The following is a 20,854-nucleotide window of genomic DNA, read 5'->3' as shown; positions in this document are numbered from 1 at the left end:
TCAACGGGGGTCCCAGGTGTTGGACCCCCACCAAGCAGATACTGATGACCTATCCTCTGGATAGTATATAGTAGTAAAATCTCAGAAGACGCCTTTAACCTACATTTCGGTAAATCCTGCATCTTCCTTCAGTTTCATGAGAGGGTTAAAGAGTACCTAAAGGTTTCCTAGCATGTCTGTTTTAGTAAAATGCTCCAGAATTGTTATTTCGTGGGAAATGCAAGCATCTTTCTTTATGACTCTGCATTGTGCTTTTCCTCTGTTATTCCTCCAGAATATTTATTCTAAATCTTAGCATTTATACAATAGAAATATTCAAACCTCCCAACCCTAGCCCTTCCCCCAGCCCAACAAAAAGCATTAGGGAAAGAAGAACAAAAAAAACAACAATAGGAATATGCAGATAGGAATATTAAAGTCATTCACTGAAGTATTGCGCAACTTCAGACAAGTTTTCCTACTTGGAGTAAATACATTGTAAATGCTGTACGGAAACAGCATTACAGACAAAGTTTTTTAACGAATCAACAAGAAGCTCGATTCGCTCAACCCTATATTTAGCTGTGTTTTTTAATGCGTTTTTGTGTGTGGTAAAAGTGCTAGCTCCAGATGTTAGCTGAAGGCCTATGGAAATATGAAACACAGGACACACAATCTTTTTTTTTTTTTTTTTATAAGGCCAAGCTCACACCAGTTATTTGGTCAGTTATTTCCATCAGGTATTGTGAGCCAAATCCAAGTTCGGGTCAATAGCACAGAACAGGTACAGATCTTTCCATTATACCGTATCTCTGAGTAGGCTTCGCTACGGGGTTTTGGCTCACAATAACTGATGGAAATAACTGACCAAATAACTAAAGTGTGAACTGACCTAGTGTTTTTGTTTATTAGGTGACCTCTTTCTTGCTTCTCTTTAAAAACACAGTATGTTGTAGTTTTTTGGCATTTTTTCAGACTTTACTTGCCTTCACCCGCCTCCTCCCTCCCACATTTCGGAAATGTGGCAAGGGTGTCAGAAAAAGCTAGAAAGTCACAAATTTTTGTTGCAAATGTTGTTGCAAAACAGTATTTGCAACAAAATTTGTGACTTTTCTATGTCAAAAACTGGCATTTAACATTAGTACATTATAGACAGAACATTAGGACCCCCATTGTATTAAAAAATTGCCACAAAAACACAGCAGGAAATGCAGGCGGCCAAAAAATACAAGCACTTAGTTTGGCATTTTTTTGAGGATAAAGAAACGTCAAAGCCAAATTCATGTGTAAGGACCCCAAAAGCGGTTTCACATACAGTGGAGCAGATTTTCTAATTTTGTCTAAAAAGTAAACTTAGATAGAAAAATAGGCAGTGTTTTTCGCAGTGGCTCCCTCTGGATGATACATTTAATGCATGGCTAGATACTTTTGCCTATATTACACCTACATTTACAGTTTTTTACTTTTGGCACAATTGGCAAAAAATCGGATACTGGCCATGTGTGTCCTGCATTTTTCCGTTCCACACATCCCACTTTAAAAAAATGCCTATTCTTGTCCACAAAACGGGACATTTTCTTTTTTGCAGGATGGTGGAACAGACAAGGTGTGCTGTCCGCATTTTTTGCGGCCCATAGAAATGAACGTGTCCACATTTGATTTGCAAAAATACGGATCAGATATGGACCAAAAATATGGTTCTGTGCACGGGACCTGAACCACATTCCTTTTTCCTAAGGCACACCACTGTCCCACTAAGTCAGGCCACTCATTGAGTGAGGCATGGTGGTTTATCATATTTGGTGTACTATTGGTAATGAATACTGTAAATCTAAATATTCATGTGACACTATGCACCAGAAATGCACCAAATGTTGCTGTGTTTTTATAAAAATTCTATTTGCAGTCACATTAGTGGCAAAAAAAACAGCACGGTCATTGTGCCAGCCTTTTCGTGCAGTTTTATGAGACTGAGGGCTCATTCAGATGGCCGTATGCTGTCCGCAAAAATAAAATTTTTTACATTCACTTCTATGGGGCCTTTTCTTCCATTGCACGGCTCAGCAAAAAAAAAATGAAATGTGTCCTATACTTGTCAGTGAAAATCAGGACATGGTCCTAAATATAAAAATAGGCAAAAATGCTGTAAAAATATGTTTTCTTTTATGCTATCTATTAAACCACACAGAACGTTTAATGGAAAAAGCAACTGTAGCTTTGAGTGCACCTTTGAATCATAGCCAGAAGTACTGCAGAAAGTTCACGTTTTTTCTTATGGCTTTGGCTTTATTTTTCTTTTCTTTTTTTTTATATTGTGTATGAAATAACCTTAAGGCCTTATGCACATGACTGTTTGTGTTTTGTGGTCCGCAAAAAGCAGATCTGCAAATCATGGATACCGGCCGCGTGCATGCCATCATCTTTTTTTTCACTTCTGTAGAAATGTTCTATCCTTGTCCGCAAAACAGAAAAGTATAAAACATAATCTATCTTTTTTCTGGGCCGATAGAATGGATATATGGATGCGGACAGCAAACGGTGTGCTGTCTGCATGTTTTGTGGCCCCATTGAAATGACTTGCATCCAATCCACCAAAAATGTTGGTCGCTTGCGGAAAAAATACACAATCATGTGCATGGGGCCTTAATGACATCTTGCAGATACCACCATAAAAATACAAGAGTGATCTAGTTTGTTATGTATCCCCTTACCAGTGTTTTGTTCCCTTACCAGTAAGTAACTAATTAGTATGAATTGTGGAACTGTATGAATTATATAATACCAGTAAAGGGTAAGTACCTTATGACAGAAGTAATCCCGGCAGAAATACATTAACTATTCAGTGCCGCTTGTATACATATGACTTTACTCATCACTCTAATCTTGTTTTAGCGCTATTTAAACCCTGCTGAATAGTTTTGATCAATTGACACTTTTTCACAATACAGTGCGAATGGAAATGTTCCTATATATCATATGCAGCAGAATGATATAATCCTAAATAATGCATGTGCTGTTGGATTAGACATGAAAAAGCACCATTATTATTTCATAGGCTTTCCTGGGTATAGAGGTGCCATCTGATCACACTCATCCCATCTGCAGCTATTATTTTTATTGCCTGCCTTCCTATGAATTTACATGCAGACAACAGACAAGCCTTACATCGAGCAGATCGCCCTGGACTACTTGTCCTACTCTACGGAAGGATAATTTCACACCAGTGTTTTTGCTGGATTCATCATGGATCAGCAAAAACGCTTCCGTTCTGATAATACAACCATCTGCATCTGAACGGATTTGGTTGTATTATCTTTAACACAGCAATGACGGTTCCATCATGAACCCCATTGAAAATCAATGGGCGACAGATCCGTTTTCTATTGTGTCAGAGAAAACTGATCCGTCCCCATTGACTTACATTGCGAGGAATAACAGATCCGTCTTGCTCTGCACCACATTGCGGACAGAAAAACGCTGCTTGCAGTGTTATTCTGTCCGCAATGGGGGACGGAATGCATTCTGGTGCACTCTGTTCCCTTCAGTTCAGTTTTGTCCCCATTGACGATGAATGGGGACAAAATGGAAGTGTTTTGATCCGCTATTGAGATCCTACGACGGAACTCAATAGCGGAAAGAGAACGAGCAGATGTGAAAGTAGCCTAAATAATCTCTGCATGCTTGCCACTCTTTTTCACAAGCACACAGAGTATAATACATTGTTTTGTAACAAGAGCTTAAAGGGGTTGTCCGTGTTATGAAAAAAAAAATATATAGCACTGAAAAATCTGATGGGCAGCAATATATAACTAAGCTAAGCAAGTTTCAGGCAATAATATATATATTTCATTTCTCTGGTTCTCTTCTAGGCCCTTTGTTTACATGCAATAAAAACAATCTCTGCCCCTCCCCCTGCACTGCTAAGGGAGTGATACAAGAGCTGCCCTGAGTGCTGGGAGAATCAGCAGCTACTTGTAAGTGTAGAACTACAGGTCCCAGTTGTATAATGACACTGCTAATACACACAGGATCGTCCCCCTACCTTCTTGTGCAATGCTCTCTCTAGTCTGTCAGCTCCAGTGCCCAGCATTGTCTCCTCACTGCTGCAGCTAGCCAGTCTGTGCAGCTGAAGAGGTTAAGAATCCTAGGAGAGAGAAGACAGCCGGCAGTGAAGTCTAGTTTATTGTAAACAACTTTATCAGAGCAGGGAGAGAAGCTGACATCACAGGTCATGTGACCCTCAGTCAACTCTGATAAACCAGGCACTGCAGATAAAGTGAGTTGATTGGAAAGCTGTTACATTTGCCTAGTTAGGAACATAGAAAGAACAAAAAAAAAAAAACTCGGATAACCCCTTTAAAGGGAACCTGTCACTGTTAAAGTACATTTAAATCTGCAGCAGGCAACATGATATAGAGCAGGAGGAGCTGAGCAGACTGATATACACTGTATAGTATTATGGGAAGAGATTCATTAGCTCGTACAATATATTTATTTAAACCACTGCTCTTTCTATGATTAGGAGTCATGTGGAAGGTCTTACTGATTGACAGCTGCCTCTGTATGATTAGTACTGCAGAGATAGTGGTCGGTCACTGATTAGGATCACCTACATTACCATGAGGATCACAATGAGCAGAGGTTTAAATAAAAAAAAATATGGGGGTCATTTATTAAGTCTTAATAACCCCTGTGCTGGCGGAGGAACTTATCCACCGCCTGTCTAAATCTACACTCGCTCCCTTGCTGGTGTAGAATTTGAACATTTTCTATGCCTAAAACAGGTGTAGACAATGATAAATGAGACGGGCATGGCGGCCTGCCCCCATCCACGCCCACCCCACACCCCTTTTTTTAGACCTGGCGTGAGTGGGGAAAAGTTGCAGATTGCGGCACAATTAACCTTTGCACTGCAATCTTCGCCAGATATACACCAAAATTTGGCGTATATCTGATAATAAATGTCCCCCTACATGTTTTACTGAATCTTTTCACCTAAAACTGTATAAATCTGCTCAGTTCCTTCTGCTTTAAGACATGCTGTTTTCACTGGATTTTCTTGGTGGCAGGTTCCCTTCAAAGTTAATATATTAAAATGGAAATGTCACCACATGCTTCTCTATGTAAAGGTAGTCTGACAGCACCAGATGGTGACAGAAAGCAGTTAAGCCATACCTGCTGCTAATACTTGCTCGATAGGTCAGAAGTAGAACTTTTAACATGATGCGCTCTGCTCTCACAAGTGCCATGGACAGTCCCTCATGCTGAAATGACCTGCTCCACATCCTCCCCATCCCTCCAGCACTCTGAGTGATGGCGGACCACCACAGCTGTCACTTGAAGCTGAGCATAGTTAAATGCAGAGCTGAAGGGAACTTCTCATTGAGAAACCACCCAGATAGAACCTGCTGGAGCAGAACAAGCCATGTTAAAATGTTTTTTTTTTTTTTTTACCTATGTAATAAATATAAGCCACACTTCAGGTATGGTTTAACTCTTTCCTCGTCACCCATCTAGTACCGTTAGCAGCTTTGACGGGTTAAAACTGCTTACAGGCTCCCTTTACTAACATATTATAAGTAGATAAGGAAATAGCGTTTGTTTTTTAAACTCCCATTTGAATGCTGGAATGCTTGCCCATTCATGTTCTTTCTACAATGTTTAATTGCTGAATTCTGCTCAAAGTCTGTGCTAAAGGCTCCACGTATTATATGGAAGAGTAGAAAGTATGGGGGTCACACATCACCGCAAACAAGGATACCGGCCGTGTTCGTTCCGCATTTTATGGACAAGAATAGGACATGTTCTGCTTCTTTTTTTGCAGGTGCAGCGGAACGGACATACGGATGCAGACAGCTGTCCTCATCTTTTGTGGCCTCATTGAAGTAAATGGTTCCGCATCCGACCCGCAAAAAATGCGGATCGGATGCAGACATAAACAACTGTCGTGTGCATTATCCCTTTACCTACAATCCATATTTAGTTCCACTGCAGTGAATGGGAGATTGACTTATAGAGGTGCTTTCTCTTATATATAACATTCAACTTATCTTTTCTAGCAAAAATGAAATGGAAGATGCCGCTCTATTTTGGCATTCCACCAGCATGCAGATATAAGCATACATCTTTTGTTCTGCAAAGTCATGTAAGTACTCTTCATTTGGTTAATATACTATAAAGGTGGTCGGGATTCTGTCTTTTCGATCATTTTGGACAATAACATTGCTAGGTCAGCATGATTGTAGAATGCTTTAAAGCTCAACTCTAATGAGCAAGAACATTTGACTCATCTATATAAACTTTTTTAATCCTATTTAAAGTATCAGTGTACCAAAATACTCAATGCAGAGCTATTTCCATTTTCTGAAAATAAAGCTTATAAATTGTATAAAAAAGGTATGTAATAATGGCTCACATTCAGTGCCCACAAGCAGAGATGCCGGAAACCATGAATCAAAACACAAGATGTATAGTATATTTTCCCATGACAGCACCCTTTAGAGAGCCCGGAAACCATGAATCAAAACACAAGATGTATAATATATTTTCGCCTCCATCCCAGGCAGGAAACAGGAACTTTCGTGGAGAGCTTCTTAAGGAGGGCCCCGAAATCTTTTTTACTGCAGGGGTTACCTGGTACGGCCTAAGTCTCCACTAGGAGCCGCCGGAAGACTGGATGCAAAGATCCTTCTTGGTCCTGAGACAGGCCGGGTCGATGTCCACGGGTAGTCCCAGCCGTACAGAGAGGTGAGGCTGTCACGTCGGATCCTCCTGGCGGTGTTCGGGAGGTCCGGGGCCTTTTGTTTTCTCTGCATCGTGTAGAGCGCGCATCGGAAGTTGTGAACGTAACCTCCGGTGTTTGGAAAGCATAGCGTTCCGGAAGTACAGCACTCTGGAAGGCCGCTGGCGGGCATCAGCAGGGACCAGACCTAGGGTATTTAACCCCGTTAAGTACACAGGTAGAAGGATTCCAGCCAGACTGCAAGCATCGGCGGAGTCCTTTATGGAAGACCCTCCATCCCTGGATCCTACCATGGAAGAAGAGGGTGGTCAGCGCACTGGTGACCAGGACAGTCATGATACAAGACCGGTATTCCTTGTGGGGTAAGGGGGTCAATCCCCAACTTTATTTCTTCCTTTTTTTGTGCTCTAATGGGGTTTATTTGTTGTTATTTTATTTTAGAATATCAAAAAGAGTCCTAGAAAAGCTGTCTCTAAAACAAGTGGGAAAGAGCGTGCGGTGTGTAGGAAGAAACTTGCTCCCTCCTGGCCAAAGTTGTTATGCCATCAATATGTAAAAAATGTTTTCCTTCATCACCATCTGGCAGGCAGGGACACTAGTAGAATATCTGATTCAGACTCTTCAGAGGGAGAGGCAGAACATGGAGAAGTTCTGGATAGTTCTAACCTATCCTCAGATGACGAGTCCATGAGTAAACCTTTATTCTCCCATGAAAACACTGATTCCCTACTTAAGGCCACTAGAGCAGACCAAAGAGCTGAGGTATATCTTAAGAATGTTTAGGAGGCCTCCACTCAGGCTTTCAAGCCTAATATCGCCCACATTGAAAATAAAACTCCCAGAGAAAAGTTATTGGAAGTGTTTCCTACTATATTAAAAGCAATCGACTTTATATCCGATGCTTCTGCTGATGCTTTAAAATTAAATGCCAGATCAGCCGCCTTAGCCAATTCCGCAAGAAGAGCCATTTGGCTAAAAGTATGGATGGGAGATACAGGATCCAAAAATTAATTATGCGCTATTCCATGTCAAGGCGAGTTTTTGTTTGGACCAGCCTTGGATAATAAAAAAGGATTTCCTGTCTCCAGACCTACTAAAAATCGTCAGTTTTTTCGCAAAAACAGGAAAGATTTCAACAGAGACAGAAGGCAGAGATACTGGAAGGACAACAGGGCTAGAAAAGATAAAGGTTTCCTGTTTAACTGTCCAATACCAGTTCCAAAGTTAATCAACAATGACGGTTTCGTTCCTGTGGGGGGAAGACTCTCTCTTTTCCGCCACGCTGGGGGGGGAAATCTCAAGTCTGTGGATTTTGAGGGTTATAAGAGATGGGTGTCGGCTGGAGTTTGTCTCTCCTCCACCGGAAAGAATGAGAATTACAAATCTAGATCAAAATTCTGTAAAAAACATAGCGTTAAAGCAAGAGGTTTTTTTCACTTTCAAAGAAGGTCTTGACTCGGGTACCAGACCAGGATTTTATTCGTTCCTTTTTCTTGTTCCCAAACCAGACGGGTCTTTCAAAATGATAATAAACCTAAAAAACTTAAACCATTTTCTGAAATTCAAAAAATTCAGGATAGAATCTGTACAATCAGCAGTAAAGCATCTTTTCACAAATTGCGTCATGTCAACCTTAGACATAAAGGATGCATATTACCACATTGCAATTCATGCAGATTTCTAGAAATACCTAATAGTGGCGATATCTATGGAAGGACAGATCCATCATTTTCAATACAGAGCACTCCCGTTCGGAATTTCCCAAACCCCCAGACTTTTTACCAAATTAATGGCGGAAGTGATGGCCCACATAAGAGACATTCTAACAATACCATATTTGGACGATATCATAGTGGCAGCAGAATCCGAAAACATTTATCCTCCCACCTACTAGAAGTAATTAAGATATTAGAAGGATTTGGATGGCAGATAAATTGGGAAAAATCAAATCTGAACCCATCCAGGAAATGTCTCTTTCTAGGTCTTATTCTGGATTCGATAAATCAATGCTGTTTTCTCCAAGACAAAATCTCCCAAATAGGGGAGGATGTGAGGTCTCTTGTCGCATCAAAAAGAGAACCATCAGACAGGGAATGGCGGTGTTAGGCAGGATGACCTCCACAATCCCTGCTGTCAATTGGGCTTTGTTTGACTCCAGGAAACTTCAGTGGTAGATTCTGCAGAGATCACAGGGATTGTTGTCCCCGTTTGCTCCCTCTCACCCCTCAGGTTATAGAATCCCTAAAATGGTGGCTATAACCAGCAAATCTATCACAGGGCCTTCCCTGCAATCTGCAAGAACAGATATCAGTTACCACAGATGCGAGTCCAACACAGTAGGGAGCATATTGTCAATCGGAAGTCAGTCAGGGAGAGTGGAGTCCATTAGAAAGACAGGATTCTCAAAATATGAGGGAGCTGAGAGCGGTTCTACTTGCTCTCTGAGCATTTCTACTGAAAATAAAAGGGAAAGTAGTAAAGGTTTTCTCGGACAACGCAACGGTAGTATCCTATTTGAACAGACAAGGAGGAACAAGATCAGAAAATGTTATGTCACTGACCGCAGAAATTTTTTCTCTAATTATCCCCTGTGTTCCTTTTATCAAGGCAGTTTACTTAAAGGGAACAGAAAACAAAAAGGCAAACTATCTAATCAGAAACCGTTTAGACCAAGGGGAGTGGTGTTTAAATCAGGAGGCCTTCAACCAGATTGTTTGGCTTTGGAGCAATCCTCAAATAGACCTTTTTGCGACCAAACAAAATCCAAAGTGCCATCTTTTCTTCTCTTTAGATCCAGAAGATTCTCCATGGCCTATATATGCCTTTCCACCTCTAAGACTGATCCCGAAAGTACTACAGAAGTTGAGACAGCACAAAACAAGGCTTATTCTAATTGCTCCCCTTTGGCCAAGGAGAACGTGGTTCACCTGGTTAAGGAAACTATCTCTCGCAGAACTCTTTTATTTCAAGGGCCGATCCTTCATCCAAAAGTAGTAAAGCTTCACTTAATAGCCTGGTATCTGAGAGGAATATATTAGAAAAAAGAGGCTTGTCTAAAGAAGTGATTTCTACCCTTTTGTCATGTAGGAAAGAGGTTACCTCTTCAATATACCTAAGAATATGGAAGACATTCTTGAGTTTCTCGAAGATCCCGGTAGATCCATTAGGTCCTTCTCCGATGCCGGAAATTTGGGATTTTTTACAAAATGGACTTAATAAAAAACGAAGAATTAGTACCTATTTTGATTTTCCCCTGGCCAATCATCATTGGATTAGGAGATTTTTCAAGGCAGTTAGCAGAACTAGGCCGGTGACCAGATTCTCTACTCCTCCGTGGGATCTCAACCTAGTTTTATCTAGAATGATAGAACCTCCCTTTGAGCCTCTACAGGAATTACCTAATTAAATTCTGTCTTTCAAAACTGCCTTTAGTAGCTATCACCTCTGCTAGACGTGTGAGTGAGTTTTCTGCCCTCTGTACCTCTCCTCCCTATACTAACATTTTGGATGACAGAGTTATCATTAAACCTGATCCTTCTTTTGTTTCAAAAGTGGTCTCCTTTTTTCATAGATCCCAAGACATTGTTATACCTTCTTTGTGCCAATTTCAAAAAAAGAAAAAGAAAAGAAACTCCATTGTCTAGATGTAAGAAGATGCCCGTTAGAATACCTAGAGGTCACTAGACCTTGGAGGAAATCCTCTAGACTTTTTGTACAGTTTGGGGGAAAGAACAAGGGTAACAAGGTTACATCTAGGACACTATCTAGATGGATAGTTGGGGCTATCTCTTTAGCCTATTCTTCAGCAGGGGTACCCTCTCCTTTAGCCTTTGGCTCTTACTCAACCAGGTCCATCTCTACTTCCTGGGTAGAGAGAGCAGACGCATCCCTGGAACAGATTTGTAGGGCCGCTACTTGGAAATCTCTGTGTACCTTTTTCCACCATTACAAGCTAATCTAGGCAGTTTATCTTTTGGCAGAAAAGTCTTACAAGCGGTTATCCCCCCCCTAGACCAATTGCTATTCTAGTCTTCTCTCATGGGTGCTGTCATGGGCGTAAGGGAAATTTAAGATTACACTCACCGGTAATCACTTTTCCATGAGCCCATGACAGCACCCGGTTTTTTTTCGTGGTGTGCTGCGTTTTTGTATCCTTTTCCTTGTAACCTATATGTCAAACAGAGGCATAAAACATGATGTAAGCCCACCCTAAGACAGTTGAAGATAATTGGTGCAAAGTACAACTCTTCATGCAAAAAATATTTTGATGTTTAGAATGTGGGATGGTAACAGAAAATGGTCCTAAATGACTGCTTAAGGCTCCATTCACACATCCGCAATTCCGTTCCACATTTTACGGAACGGAATTGCGGACCCATACATTTCTATAGGGTCACATGATGTGCGGCTCGGATCAAGAAATGCGGACCCGCACTTCCGGGTCTGCAATTCTGATCCCGAAAAAAATCGGCATCTAATAACCCCTATCTAAACTACTAAGAGGTCATAAACTTATTTTAGCCATCTTCCTATCAATAAGATAAGAACTGAGCTAACATGAGTGTTTATAAGGCCAGGGAGCAGAGATAATGAGTCCGTCTGCTCCTGGTCTGATAGAAAAGACTGAAAATCCAAAGGGTGCTACTAGAGCATGTCAGCTCTGTACAGAAAAAAAGGACACCATATTTTTAATAAAGACCAATTTAGAAATATATATTTTTAGCTCAAAATGAGTACAATAAAAAAAATATATATCCCCACAGGTGTACATAGGCTTTAGGACAGGATTAGTAAAGCTGCCCCATGTTTAAATATATGGCCTAAACCACTAAAAGGCTTGTGGAGCAAGCACAGCACACTGGTGTCACGAGTAATGGGGAGGGGAAAGTACCAGATAACAAACAGAAGGAAATAGACCGGAATCTAGGCCTTAAATCTAAGGGAGGGGGGTGGTGACCTCCTAGGAATCCCTAGACATCTCCCTGACTCCTGCCAATATGAGTAGACCCTGAAGGTGGAAATACTTATAAACTGGAATCTTAGCCCTGGTGACCCTGGAAATCCCTAGGAGTGGTGGCAGGGAATAAGATTACTAGTTCCTTCCCAGATGAAGGAACTAGCGTCTCCCTAAGGCCTAGAAAACAACAAACACAAGCAAACAACAAAATGCAAAACAAAGTGCACTTAGCTTAAATAAGAATTGAGGAGCAGGAGATCCAAAAGAACAACACTCCAGCTCAAACAACTCCAGCAGGAAATATCTACCGCATGGAAGCAGTGTGAGTCAGAACTAAATAGAGCCTCAGTAATGATCACAAGCTGCACCTGACAAGAGGTGTGGTCATTACCAAACAAAAACACTGCAAGGTGAAAACAGAGAGACTGTTAGATACCCTCACTTGCCGCCAGTCTCTCAGATCTTCTCACCTCTGTCATGGGAGGGACTGTGACAACTAGTGTACAGGCTAAAGGGATAATCAAATGGCAAGATCCTTATAAATAGCTGACTCTTATTAGTATTACATGACAATAAAGGGATATTATATAGGGAATTAGATAATCTTCCAAAAACAGCCTGACTCTCTTGTCCATGGGCAATGTGTGGAATTGCTTCCCAGTCCCATTCAAATAAATGGAACTCACCTGTTTCTGGTAGAAACAAAGTCCAATTCCTTCTATGTCATATGTTCACAAGTAAATTCCTGCACTGGAGTTCCACACCGCTTCATACAACAAAGTTTATCCACCATTAGTAATACCCTCAGCATATCCTCATCACATGCAATGTTTCTGGAGACAGGCCCTCTTACTTATGCATGAGTAATGAGGCGTGTCCCCCAAAATGTAACGTGTAATGAGGATACACTGAGGGTCTGCACCCCTGTGTTTGCTATCTGTGTACTATGTATCCTTGATGGGAAAATGTATCTTCATGAAGAATAAAGAAGTCATGAGTGAGTTGCATTGTCTGTACTCATTGATACAATTCAGCATTTGGCTCAACAACTGCACTTATTATTGGTGGCAGATGGCCCACTTTAAAAATCTCACACGTCTCTTTAAATCGAGGGTTACAATTAGAGTATTACATGTGAATATATTATGATTACATTAGTAGAATGTCTTTTTTTTCTCCTCAATATTAAAGCTTTTCGTATTTGGTGGAAGAAATGAAGAAAAAGACTTCAATGATGTGATGGCTATGAAACTCATAAACCCTTCTGACAGACAGCCCAGTAAGTTATACAATGCAATTTTACATACTGGACTAAATTCAGGACTGTGAGAAAAATAATCTAAAATAATCTATAAATTATAACCAAATGGTGTATATTACGTAAAAGCCTACAATGAAATGTGACTATTGAGTCTACAATGCAGTACGGTTTAAAATGTTGACATTTTCACTTCTTTTGCAGTAATGAAAGACATTCTGTTAGAATGTGGGATTCAAGGCATAAGTAATGGGTAGGTATAGCTTTATCAGCTTTTGGACAAAAAAAAACTTCAGGGGAAACTCTGATGGAGTCTGTTGGGTGCATCAGCATTGTTTAAATGTTGTGAACAAAACATTAAACCTAGATACATTCTTGACTAATGCACTGATGAAGTTAAAATACAGACATCTCATCATTGTTATGATGTATTTTTCCTTCTTTGTAGATATACACCAACTAAAATCCCAAAAGTGAAATATCATCTAAGTGAGCTGGAGCCTCCAAAACCCTGTTCTATACACACTGTTCCTGTAAGTCCATACAAAACTCAAAATCATTTTCAGCATCGTTTTACTGCTCGTTTCCATGGTTACGACTACCCTGCAATCAATCAGCAGTAGCTGTGCTTTCATACTATAGGAAAAAGCACCAGCCTATTTGCCCTCCCCCGGGCTCGGCCACCAGAGAAGTCGGCATTTTTTCCTATAGTGTGCAAGCATGACCACTGCTGCTGGATTACAGGGTGGTCATAACCATGGAAACTATTAGTTGTATAATGTGATAGAAAAATGAATTCAGCCAACAAAGGAAGCAATATGGATAATAACAATACATTAGTAAGTGTCTTATATTAACTTTCTCTACATAATAAATGCCACTTGCTGAAGTGACACAACCCCTTCAAGGATATTCATTCCCTACATCTGCTATATTTTATTGCCAAAATTCTCAATTGTTTTGTTGCAGGAAGTTAAAGAAAGCAGCTTCATTTCTCTTCGTAGTGAAGCGATAGAAAAAATAAAATCAGCCTTTATCTTGTTAGATGCTGAATTTCAAAAATTTGACCTGTAAGTATTGGTGTGTTCATCTGGTATTATATAGTGTATATGCCAAAATTCTATGTAGTGTAATGCTCAAAAATGGCTTGGCCCTGAAGGGGTTGTATCCCACTCACCACAAATCTTCAGGAAAACCTGTGCCATCAAAAGTCTTGGCTAGGTTTGATTCGCACACATGGAAAAATGCCATTGCAGTTCATGATGCAATTTTTTGAGCCAGAGCCAGAAGTGGATCCTCCAGGAAGGAAAGGTAAAAGCCCTTCATTTATGTTTCCCATTCCTTTTAAATCCACATCTGGATTTGGCTCAGAAACCTGCATGAAAAACATGGCGTTTGAAAGAAAAAAAAACACGTGTGAGAAAACCGCACTTATTGTGTCCATAAAAAAATACACTTTAGGTAGAAGCTAAATTAGCTAAAAAAAAAGCAAATTGTGGCAAAAATATTCAAATATATGTGTTTTTACTTTTCCGCCAGTTTTGAAAAGTGCAAAAAAAATGTATGATTATTAAGATGTGACATATTTTTGAAATGAGATGCCATAAAGAAGAGGAGTGTTTTAACGCTCCGCTAGTTGTACCAAATGTATTATTGCTTGTGCTCAGCTTTCATAAATTAGGTACAATTTGTACCATTTTACCTGATGCCTTAGGCTACTTTCACACTAGCATTAATATTATCTGGCATTAAGATCCATCATAGGTAGAGTTGAGCGAACACCTGGATGTTCGGGTTCGAGAAGTTCGGCCGAACATCCCGGAAATGTTCGGGTTCGGGATCCGAACCCGATCCGAACTTCGTCCCGAACCCGAACCCCATTGAAGTCAATGGGGACCCGAACTTTTCGGCACTAAAAAGGCTGTAAAACAGCCCAGGAAAGAGCTAGAGGGCTGCAAAAGGCAGCAACATGTAGGTAAATCCCCTGCAAACAAATGTGGATAGGGAAATGAATTAAAATAAAAATTAAATAAATAAAAATTAACCAAAATCAATTGGAGAGAGGTTCCATAGCAGAGAATCTGGCTTCCCGTCACCCACCACTGGAACAGTCCATTCTCAGATATTTAGGCCCCGGCACCCAGGCAGAGGAGAGAGGTCCCGTAACAGAGAATCTGTCTTCATGTCAGCAGAGAATTAGTCTGCATGTCATAGCAGAGAATGAGGCTTCACGTCAGCCACCACTGCAACAGTCCATTGGCATATATTTAGGCCCAGCACACACACAGGCAGAGGAGAGAGGTCCCGTAACAGAGAATCTGGCTTCATGTCAGCAGAGAATCAGTCTGCATGTCATAGCAGAGAATCAGGCTTCACGTCAGCCACCACTGCAACAGTCCATTGTCATAAATTTAGGCCCAGCACCCAGGCAGAGGAGAGAGGTCCCGTAACAGAGAATCTGGCTTCATGTCAGCAGAGAATCAGTCTTCATATCATAGCAGAGAATCAGGCTTCACGTCACCCACCACTGTAAGAGTCAATTTTCATAAATTTAGGCCCAGAACCCAGGCAGAGGAGAAAGGTCCCGTAACAGACAATCTGGCTTCATGTCAGCAGAGAATCAGTCTTCATATCATAGCAGAGAATCAGGCTTCACGTCACCCACCACTGTAAGAGTCAATTTTCATAAATTTAGGCCCAGAACCCAGGCAGAGGAGAAAGGTCCCGTAACAGACAATCTGGCTTCATGTCAGCAGAGAATCAGTCTTCATATCATAGCAGAGAATCAGGCTTCACGTCACCCACCACTGTAAGAGTCAATTTTCATAAATTTAGGCCCAGAACCCAGGCAGAGGAGAAAGGTCCCGTAACAGACAATCTGGCTTCATGTCAGCAGAGAATCAGTCTTCATATCATAGCAGAGAATCAGGCTTCACGTCACCCACCACTGTAAGAGTCAATTTTCATAAATTTAGGCCCAGAACCCAGGCAGAGGAGAAAGGTCCCGTAACAGACAATCTGGCTTCATGTCAGCAGAGAATCAGTCTTCATATCATAGCAGAGAATCAGGCTTCACGTCACCCACCACTGTAAGAGTCAATTTTCATAAATTTAGGCCCAGAACCCAGGTAGAGGAGAAAGGTCCCGTAACAGACAATCTGGCTTCATGACAGCAGAGAATCAGTCTGCATGTCATAGCAGAGAATCAGGCTTCACGTCAGCCACCACTGCAACAGTCCATTGTCATAAATTTAGGCCCAGCACCCAGGCAGAGGAGAGAGGTCCCGTAACAGAGGATCTGGCTTCATGTCAGCAGAGAATCAGTCTGCATGTCATAGCAGAGAATGAGGCTTCACGTCAGCCACCACTGCAACAGTCCATTGGCATATATTTAGGCCCAGCACACACACAGGCAGAGGAGAGAGGTCCCGTAACAGACAATCTGGCTTCATGTCAGCAGAGAATTAGTCTGCATGTCATAGCAGAGAATGAGGCTTCACGTCACCCACCACTGCAACAGTCCATTGGCATATATTCAGGCCCAGCACCCAGGCAGAGGAGAGAGGTCCCGTAACAGAGGATCTGGCTTCATGTCAGCAGAGAATCAGTCTGCATGTCATAGCAGAGAATCAGGCTTCACGTCAGCCACCACTGCAACAGTCCATTGTCATAAATTTAGGCCCAGCACCCAGGCAGAGGAGAGAGGTCCCGTAACAGAGGATCTGGCTTCATGTCAGCAGAGAATCAGTCTGCATGTCATAGCAGAGAATCAGGCTTCACGTCAGCCACCACTGCAACAGTCCATTGTCATAAATTTAGGCCCAGCACCCAGGCAGAGGAGAGAGGTCCCGTAACAGACAATCTGGCTTCATGTCAGCAGAGAATTAGTCTGCATGTCATAGCAGAGAATCAGGCTTCATGTCAGCCACCACTGCAACAGTCCATTGGCATATATTTAGGCCTAGCACACAGGCAGAGGAGAGGTTCATTCAACTTTGGGTAGCATCGCAATATAATGGTAAAATGAAAATAAAAATAGGATTGAATGAGGAAGTGCCCTGGAGTCCAATAATATATGGTTATGGGGAGGTAGTTAATGTCTAATCTGGACAAGGGACGGACAGGTCCTGTGGGATCCATGCCTGGTTCATTTTTATGAACGTCAGCTTGTCCACATTGGCTGTAGACAGGCGGCTGCGTTTGTCTGTAATGACGCCCCCTGCCGTGCTGAATACACGTTCAGACAAAACGCTGGCTGCCGGGCAGGCCAGCACCTCCAAGGCATAAAAGGCTAGCTCTGGCCACGTGGACAATTTAGAGACCCAGAAGTTGAATGGGGCCGAACCATCAGTCAGTACGTGGAGGGGTGTGCACACGTACTGTTCCACCATGTTAGTGAAATGTTGCCTCCTGCTAACACGTTGCGTATCAGGTGGTGGTGCAGTTAGCTGTGGCGTGTTGACAAAAGTTTTCCACATCTCTGCCATGCTAACCCTGCCCTCAGAGGAGCTGGCCGTGACACAGCTGCCTTGGCGACCTCTTGCTCCTCCTCTGCCTTGGCCTTGGGCTTCCACTTGTTCCCCTGTGACATTTGGGAATGCTCTCAGTAGCGCGTCTACCAACGTGCGCTTGTACTCGCGCATCTTCCTATCACGCTCCAGTGCAGGAAGTAAGGTGGGCACATTGTCTTTGTAGCGTGGATCCAGCAGGGTGGCAACCCAGTAGTCCGCACAGGTTAAAATGTGGGCAACTCTGCTGTCGTTGCGCAGGCACTGCAGCATGTAGTCGCTCATGTGTGCCAGGCTGCCCAGGGGTAAGGACAAGCTGTCCTCTGTGGGAGGCGTATCGTCATCGTCCTGCCTTTCCCCCCAGCCACGCACCAGTGATGGACCCGAGCTGCGTTGGGTGCCACCCCGCTGTGACCATGCTTCATCCTCATCCTCCTCCACCTCCTCCTCATCCTCGTCCTCCTCGTCCTCCAGTAGTGGGCCCTGGCTGGCCACATTTGTACCTGGCCTCTGCTGTTGCAAAAAACCTCCCTCTGAGTCACTTCGAAGAGACTGGCCTGAAAGTGCTAAAAATGACCCCTCTTCCTCATCCTCCTCCTCCTCCTCCTGGGCCACCTCCTGTTCCATCATCGCCCTAAGTGTTTTCTCAAGGAGACATAGAAGTGGTATTGTAACGCTGATAACGGTGTCATCGCCACTGGCCATGTTGGTGGAGTACTCGAAACAGCGCAACAGGGCACACAGGTCTCGCATGGAGGCCCAGTCATTGGTGGTGAAGTGGTGCTGTTCTGTAGTGCGACTGACCCGTGCGTGCTGCAGCTGAAACTCCACTATGGCCTGCTGCTGCTCGCACAGTCTGTCCAGCATGTGCAAGGTGGAGTTCCACCTGGTGGGCACGTCGCATATGAGGCGGTGAGCGGGAAGGCCGAAGTTACGCTGTAGCGCAGACAGGCGAGCAGCGGCAGGATGTGAACGCCGGAAGCGCGAACAGACGGCCCGCACTTTATGCAGCAGCTCTGACATGTCGGGGTAGTTGTGAATGAACTTCTGCACCACCAAATTCAGCACATGCGCCAAGCAAGGGATGTGCGTCAAATTGGCTAGTCCCAGAGCTGCAACGAGATTTCGCCCATTATCACACACCACCAGGCCGGGCTTGAGGCTCACCGGCAGCAACCACTCGTCGGTCTGTTGTTCAATACCCCGCCACAACTCCTGTGCGGTGTGGGGCCTGTCCCCCAAACATATGAGTTTCAGAATGGCCTGCTGACGTTTACCCCGGGCTGTGCTGAAGTTGGTGGTGAAGGTGTGTGGCTGACTGGATGAGCAGGTGGAAGAAGAGGAGGAGGAAGCCGAGAAGGAGGAGGTGGCAACAGGAGGCAAAGAATGTTGCCCTGCGATCCTTGGCGGCGGCAGGACGTGCGCCAAACAGCTCTCCGCCTGGGGCCCAGCTGCCACTACATTTACCCAGTGTGCAGTTAGGGAGATATAGCGTCCCTGGCCGTGCTTACTGGTCCACGTATCTGTGGTTAGGTGGACCTTGCTACAGATGGCGTTGCGCAGTGCACACTTGATTTTATCGGATACTTGGTTGTGCAGGGAAGGCACGGCTCTCTTGGAGAAGTAGTGCCGGCTGGGAACAACATACTGTGGGACAGCAAGCGACATGAGCTGTTTGAAGCTGTCTGTGTCCACCAGCCTAAATGACAGCATTTCATAGGCCAGTAGTTTAGAAATGCTGGCATTCAGGGCCAGGGATCGAGGGTGGCTAGGTGGGAATTTACGCTTTCTATCAAATGTTTGTGAGATGGAGAGCTGAACGCTGGCGTGTGACATGGTTGAGACGCTTGGTGACGGAGGTGGTGGTGGTGGTGTTGGTGGTACATCCCCTGTTTGCTGGGCGGCAGGTGCCAACGTTCCTCCAGAGGCGGAGGAAGAGGCCGAGGCGGCAGCAGCAGAATAGGCCGAGGCGGCAGCAGCAGAAGAGGTAGCAGGGGGAGCCTGAGTGACTTCCTTGGTTTTAAGGTGTTTACTCCACTGCAGTTCATGCTTTGCATGCAGGTGCCTGGTCATGCAGGTTGTGCTCAGGTTCAGAACGTTAATGCCTCGCTTCAGGCTCTGATGGCACAGCGTGCAAACCACTCGGGTCTTGTCGTCAGCACATTGTTTGAAGAAGTGCCATGCCAGGGAACTCCTTGAAGCTGCCTTTGGGGTGCTCGGTCCCAGATGGCGGCGGTCAGTAGCAGGCGGAGTCTCTTGGCGGCGGGTGTTCTGCTTTTGCCCACTGCTCCCTCTTTTGCTACGCTGTTGGCTCGGTCTCACCACTGCCTCTTCCTCCGAACTGTGAAAGTCAGTGGCACGACCTTCATTCCATGTGGGGTCTAGGACCTCATCGTCCCCTGCATCGTCTTCCACCCAGTCTTGATCCCTGACCTCCTGTTCAGTCTGCACACTGCAGAAAGACGCAGCAGTTGGCACCTGTGTTTCGTCATCATCAGAGACATGCTGAGGTGGTATTCCCATGTCCTCATCATCAGGAAACATAAGTGGTTGTGCGTCAGTGCATTCTATGTCTTTCACCGCTGGGGAAGGGCTAGGTGGATGCCCTTGGGAAACCCTGCCAGCGGAGTCTTCAAACAGCATAAGAGACTGCTGCATAACTTGAGGCTGAGACAGTTTCCCTGGTATGCATGGGGGTGATGTGACAGACTGATGGGGTTGGTTTTCAGGCGCCATCTGTGCGCTTTCTGCAGAAGACTGGGTGGGAGATAATGTGAACGTGCTGGATCCACTGTCGGCCACCCAATTGACTAATGCCTGTACCTGCTCAGGCCTTACCATCCTTAGAACGGCATTGGGCCCCACCATATATCGCTGTAAATTCTGGCGGCTACTGGGACCTGAGGTAGTTGGTACACTAGGACGTGTGGATGTGGCAGAACGGCCACGTCCTCTCCCAGCACCAGAGGGTCCACTAACACCACCACGACCATGTCCACGTCCGCGTCCCTTACTAGATGTTTTTCTCATTGTTATGGTTCACCACAACAACAAATATATTATTTGGCCCAATGTATTGTATTCAAATTCAGCGGGATATAAATTTGAGGCCTAGTATTTAGGCGCTGGGTGACCGGTATGGATTTAGTGACAGAATTAGACTTGGAAATGCACAGAAGCGTGTGTGTGAAGTTATTCTGAATGACCCAATGTGCACCTTGAATATTATATACCCTTTTTGGGATAGATTTCAAATAGCTCTGATATAGCAGGAACCACTAAATTATGAAATTGCTAAATTGGGAATTGTACTTCAACCCAGAACAAAAAATGTGCTTTGACGGGCACTAAATAACTTTCCCAGCTACAACAGGACAGCGGTAACGAGAGATTTAGAGGGATTTAAATTT

General features: G+C 43.7%; 1 protein-coding gene across 1 annotated transcript in view; it reads left to right on the top strand.

The window, feature by feature from the left end:
* The window catches only part of LOC122932912 (rab9 effector protein with kelch motifs-like), a 96,396-nt gene that overhangs the window by 40,438 nt on the left and 35,104 nt on the right, over positions 1-20,854 (top strand). Inside the window, exons 12-16 of the mRNA XM_044287590.1 lie at positions 6,039-6,124; positions 12,870-12,957; positions 13,141-13,189; positions 13,385-13,469; positions 13,906-14,006. Coding sequence (XP_044143525.1) covers positions 6,039-6,124; positions 12,870-12,957; positions 13,141-13,189; positions 13,385-13,469; positions 13,906-14,006 — 409 coding nt within the window. The remainder of the gene's footprint in view (positions 1-6,038; positions 6,125-12,869; positions 12,958-13,140; positions 13,190-13,384; positions 13,470-13,905; positions 14,007-20,854) is intronic.

Source organism: Bufo gargarizans, chromosome 1, assembly GCF_014858855.1.
Source record: "Bufo gargarizans isolate SCDJY-AF-19 chromosome 1, ASM1485885v1, whole genome shotgun sequence".
NCBI classification, from domain to species: Eukaryota; Metazoa; Chordata; class Amphibia; order Anura; family Bufonidae; genus Bufo; species Bufo gargarizans.
The sequence above is the reverse complement of the archived record's forward strand: the minus strand, read 5'-3'. Positions and strand labels throughout refer to the sequence as shown.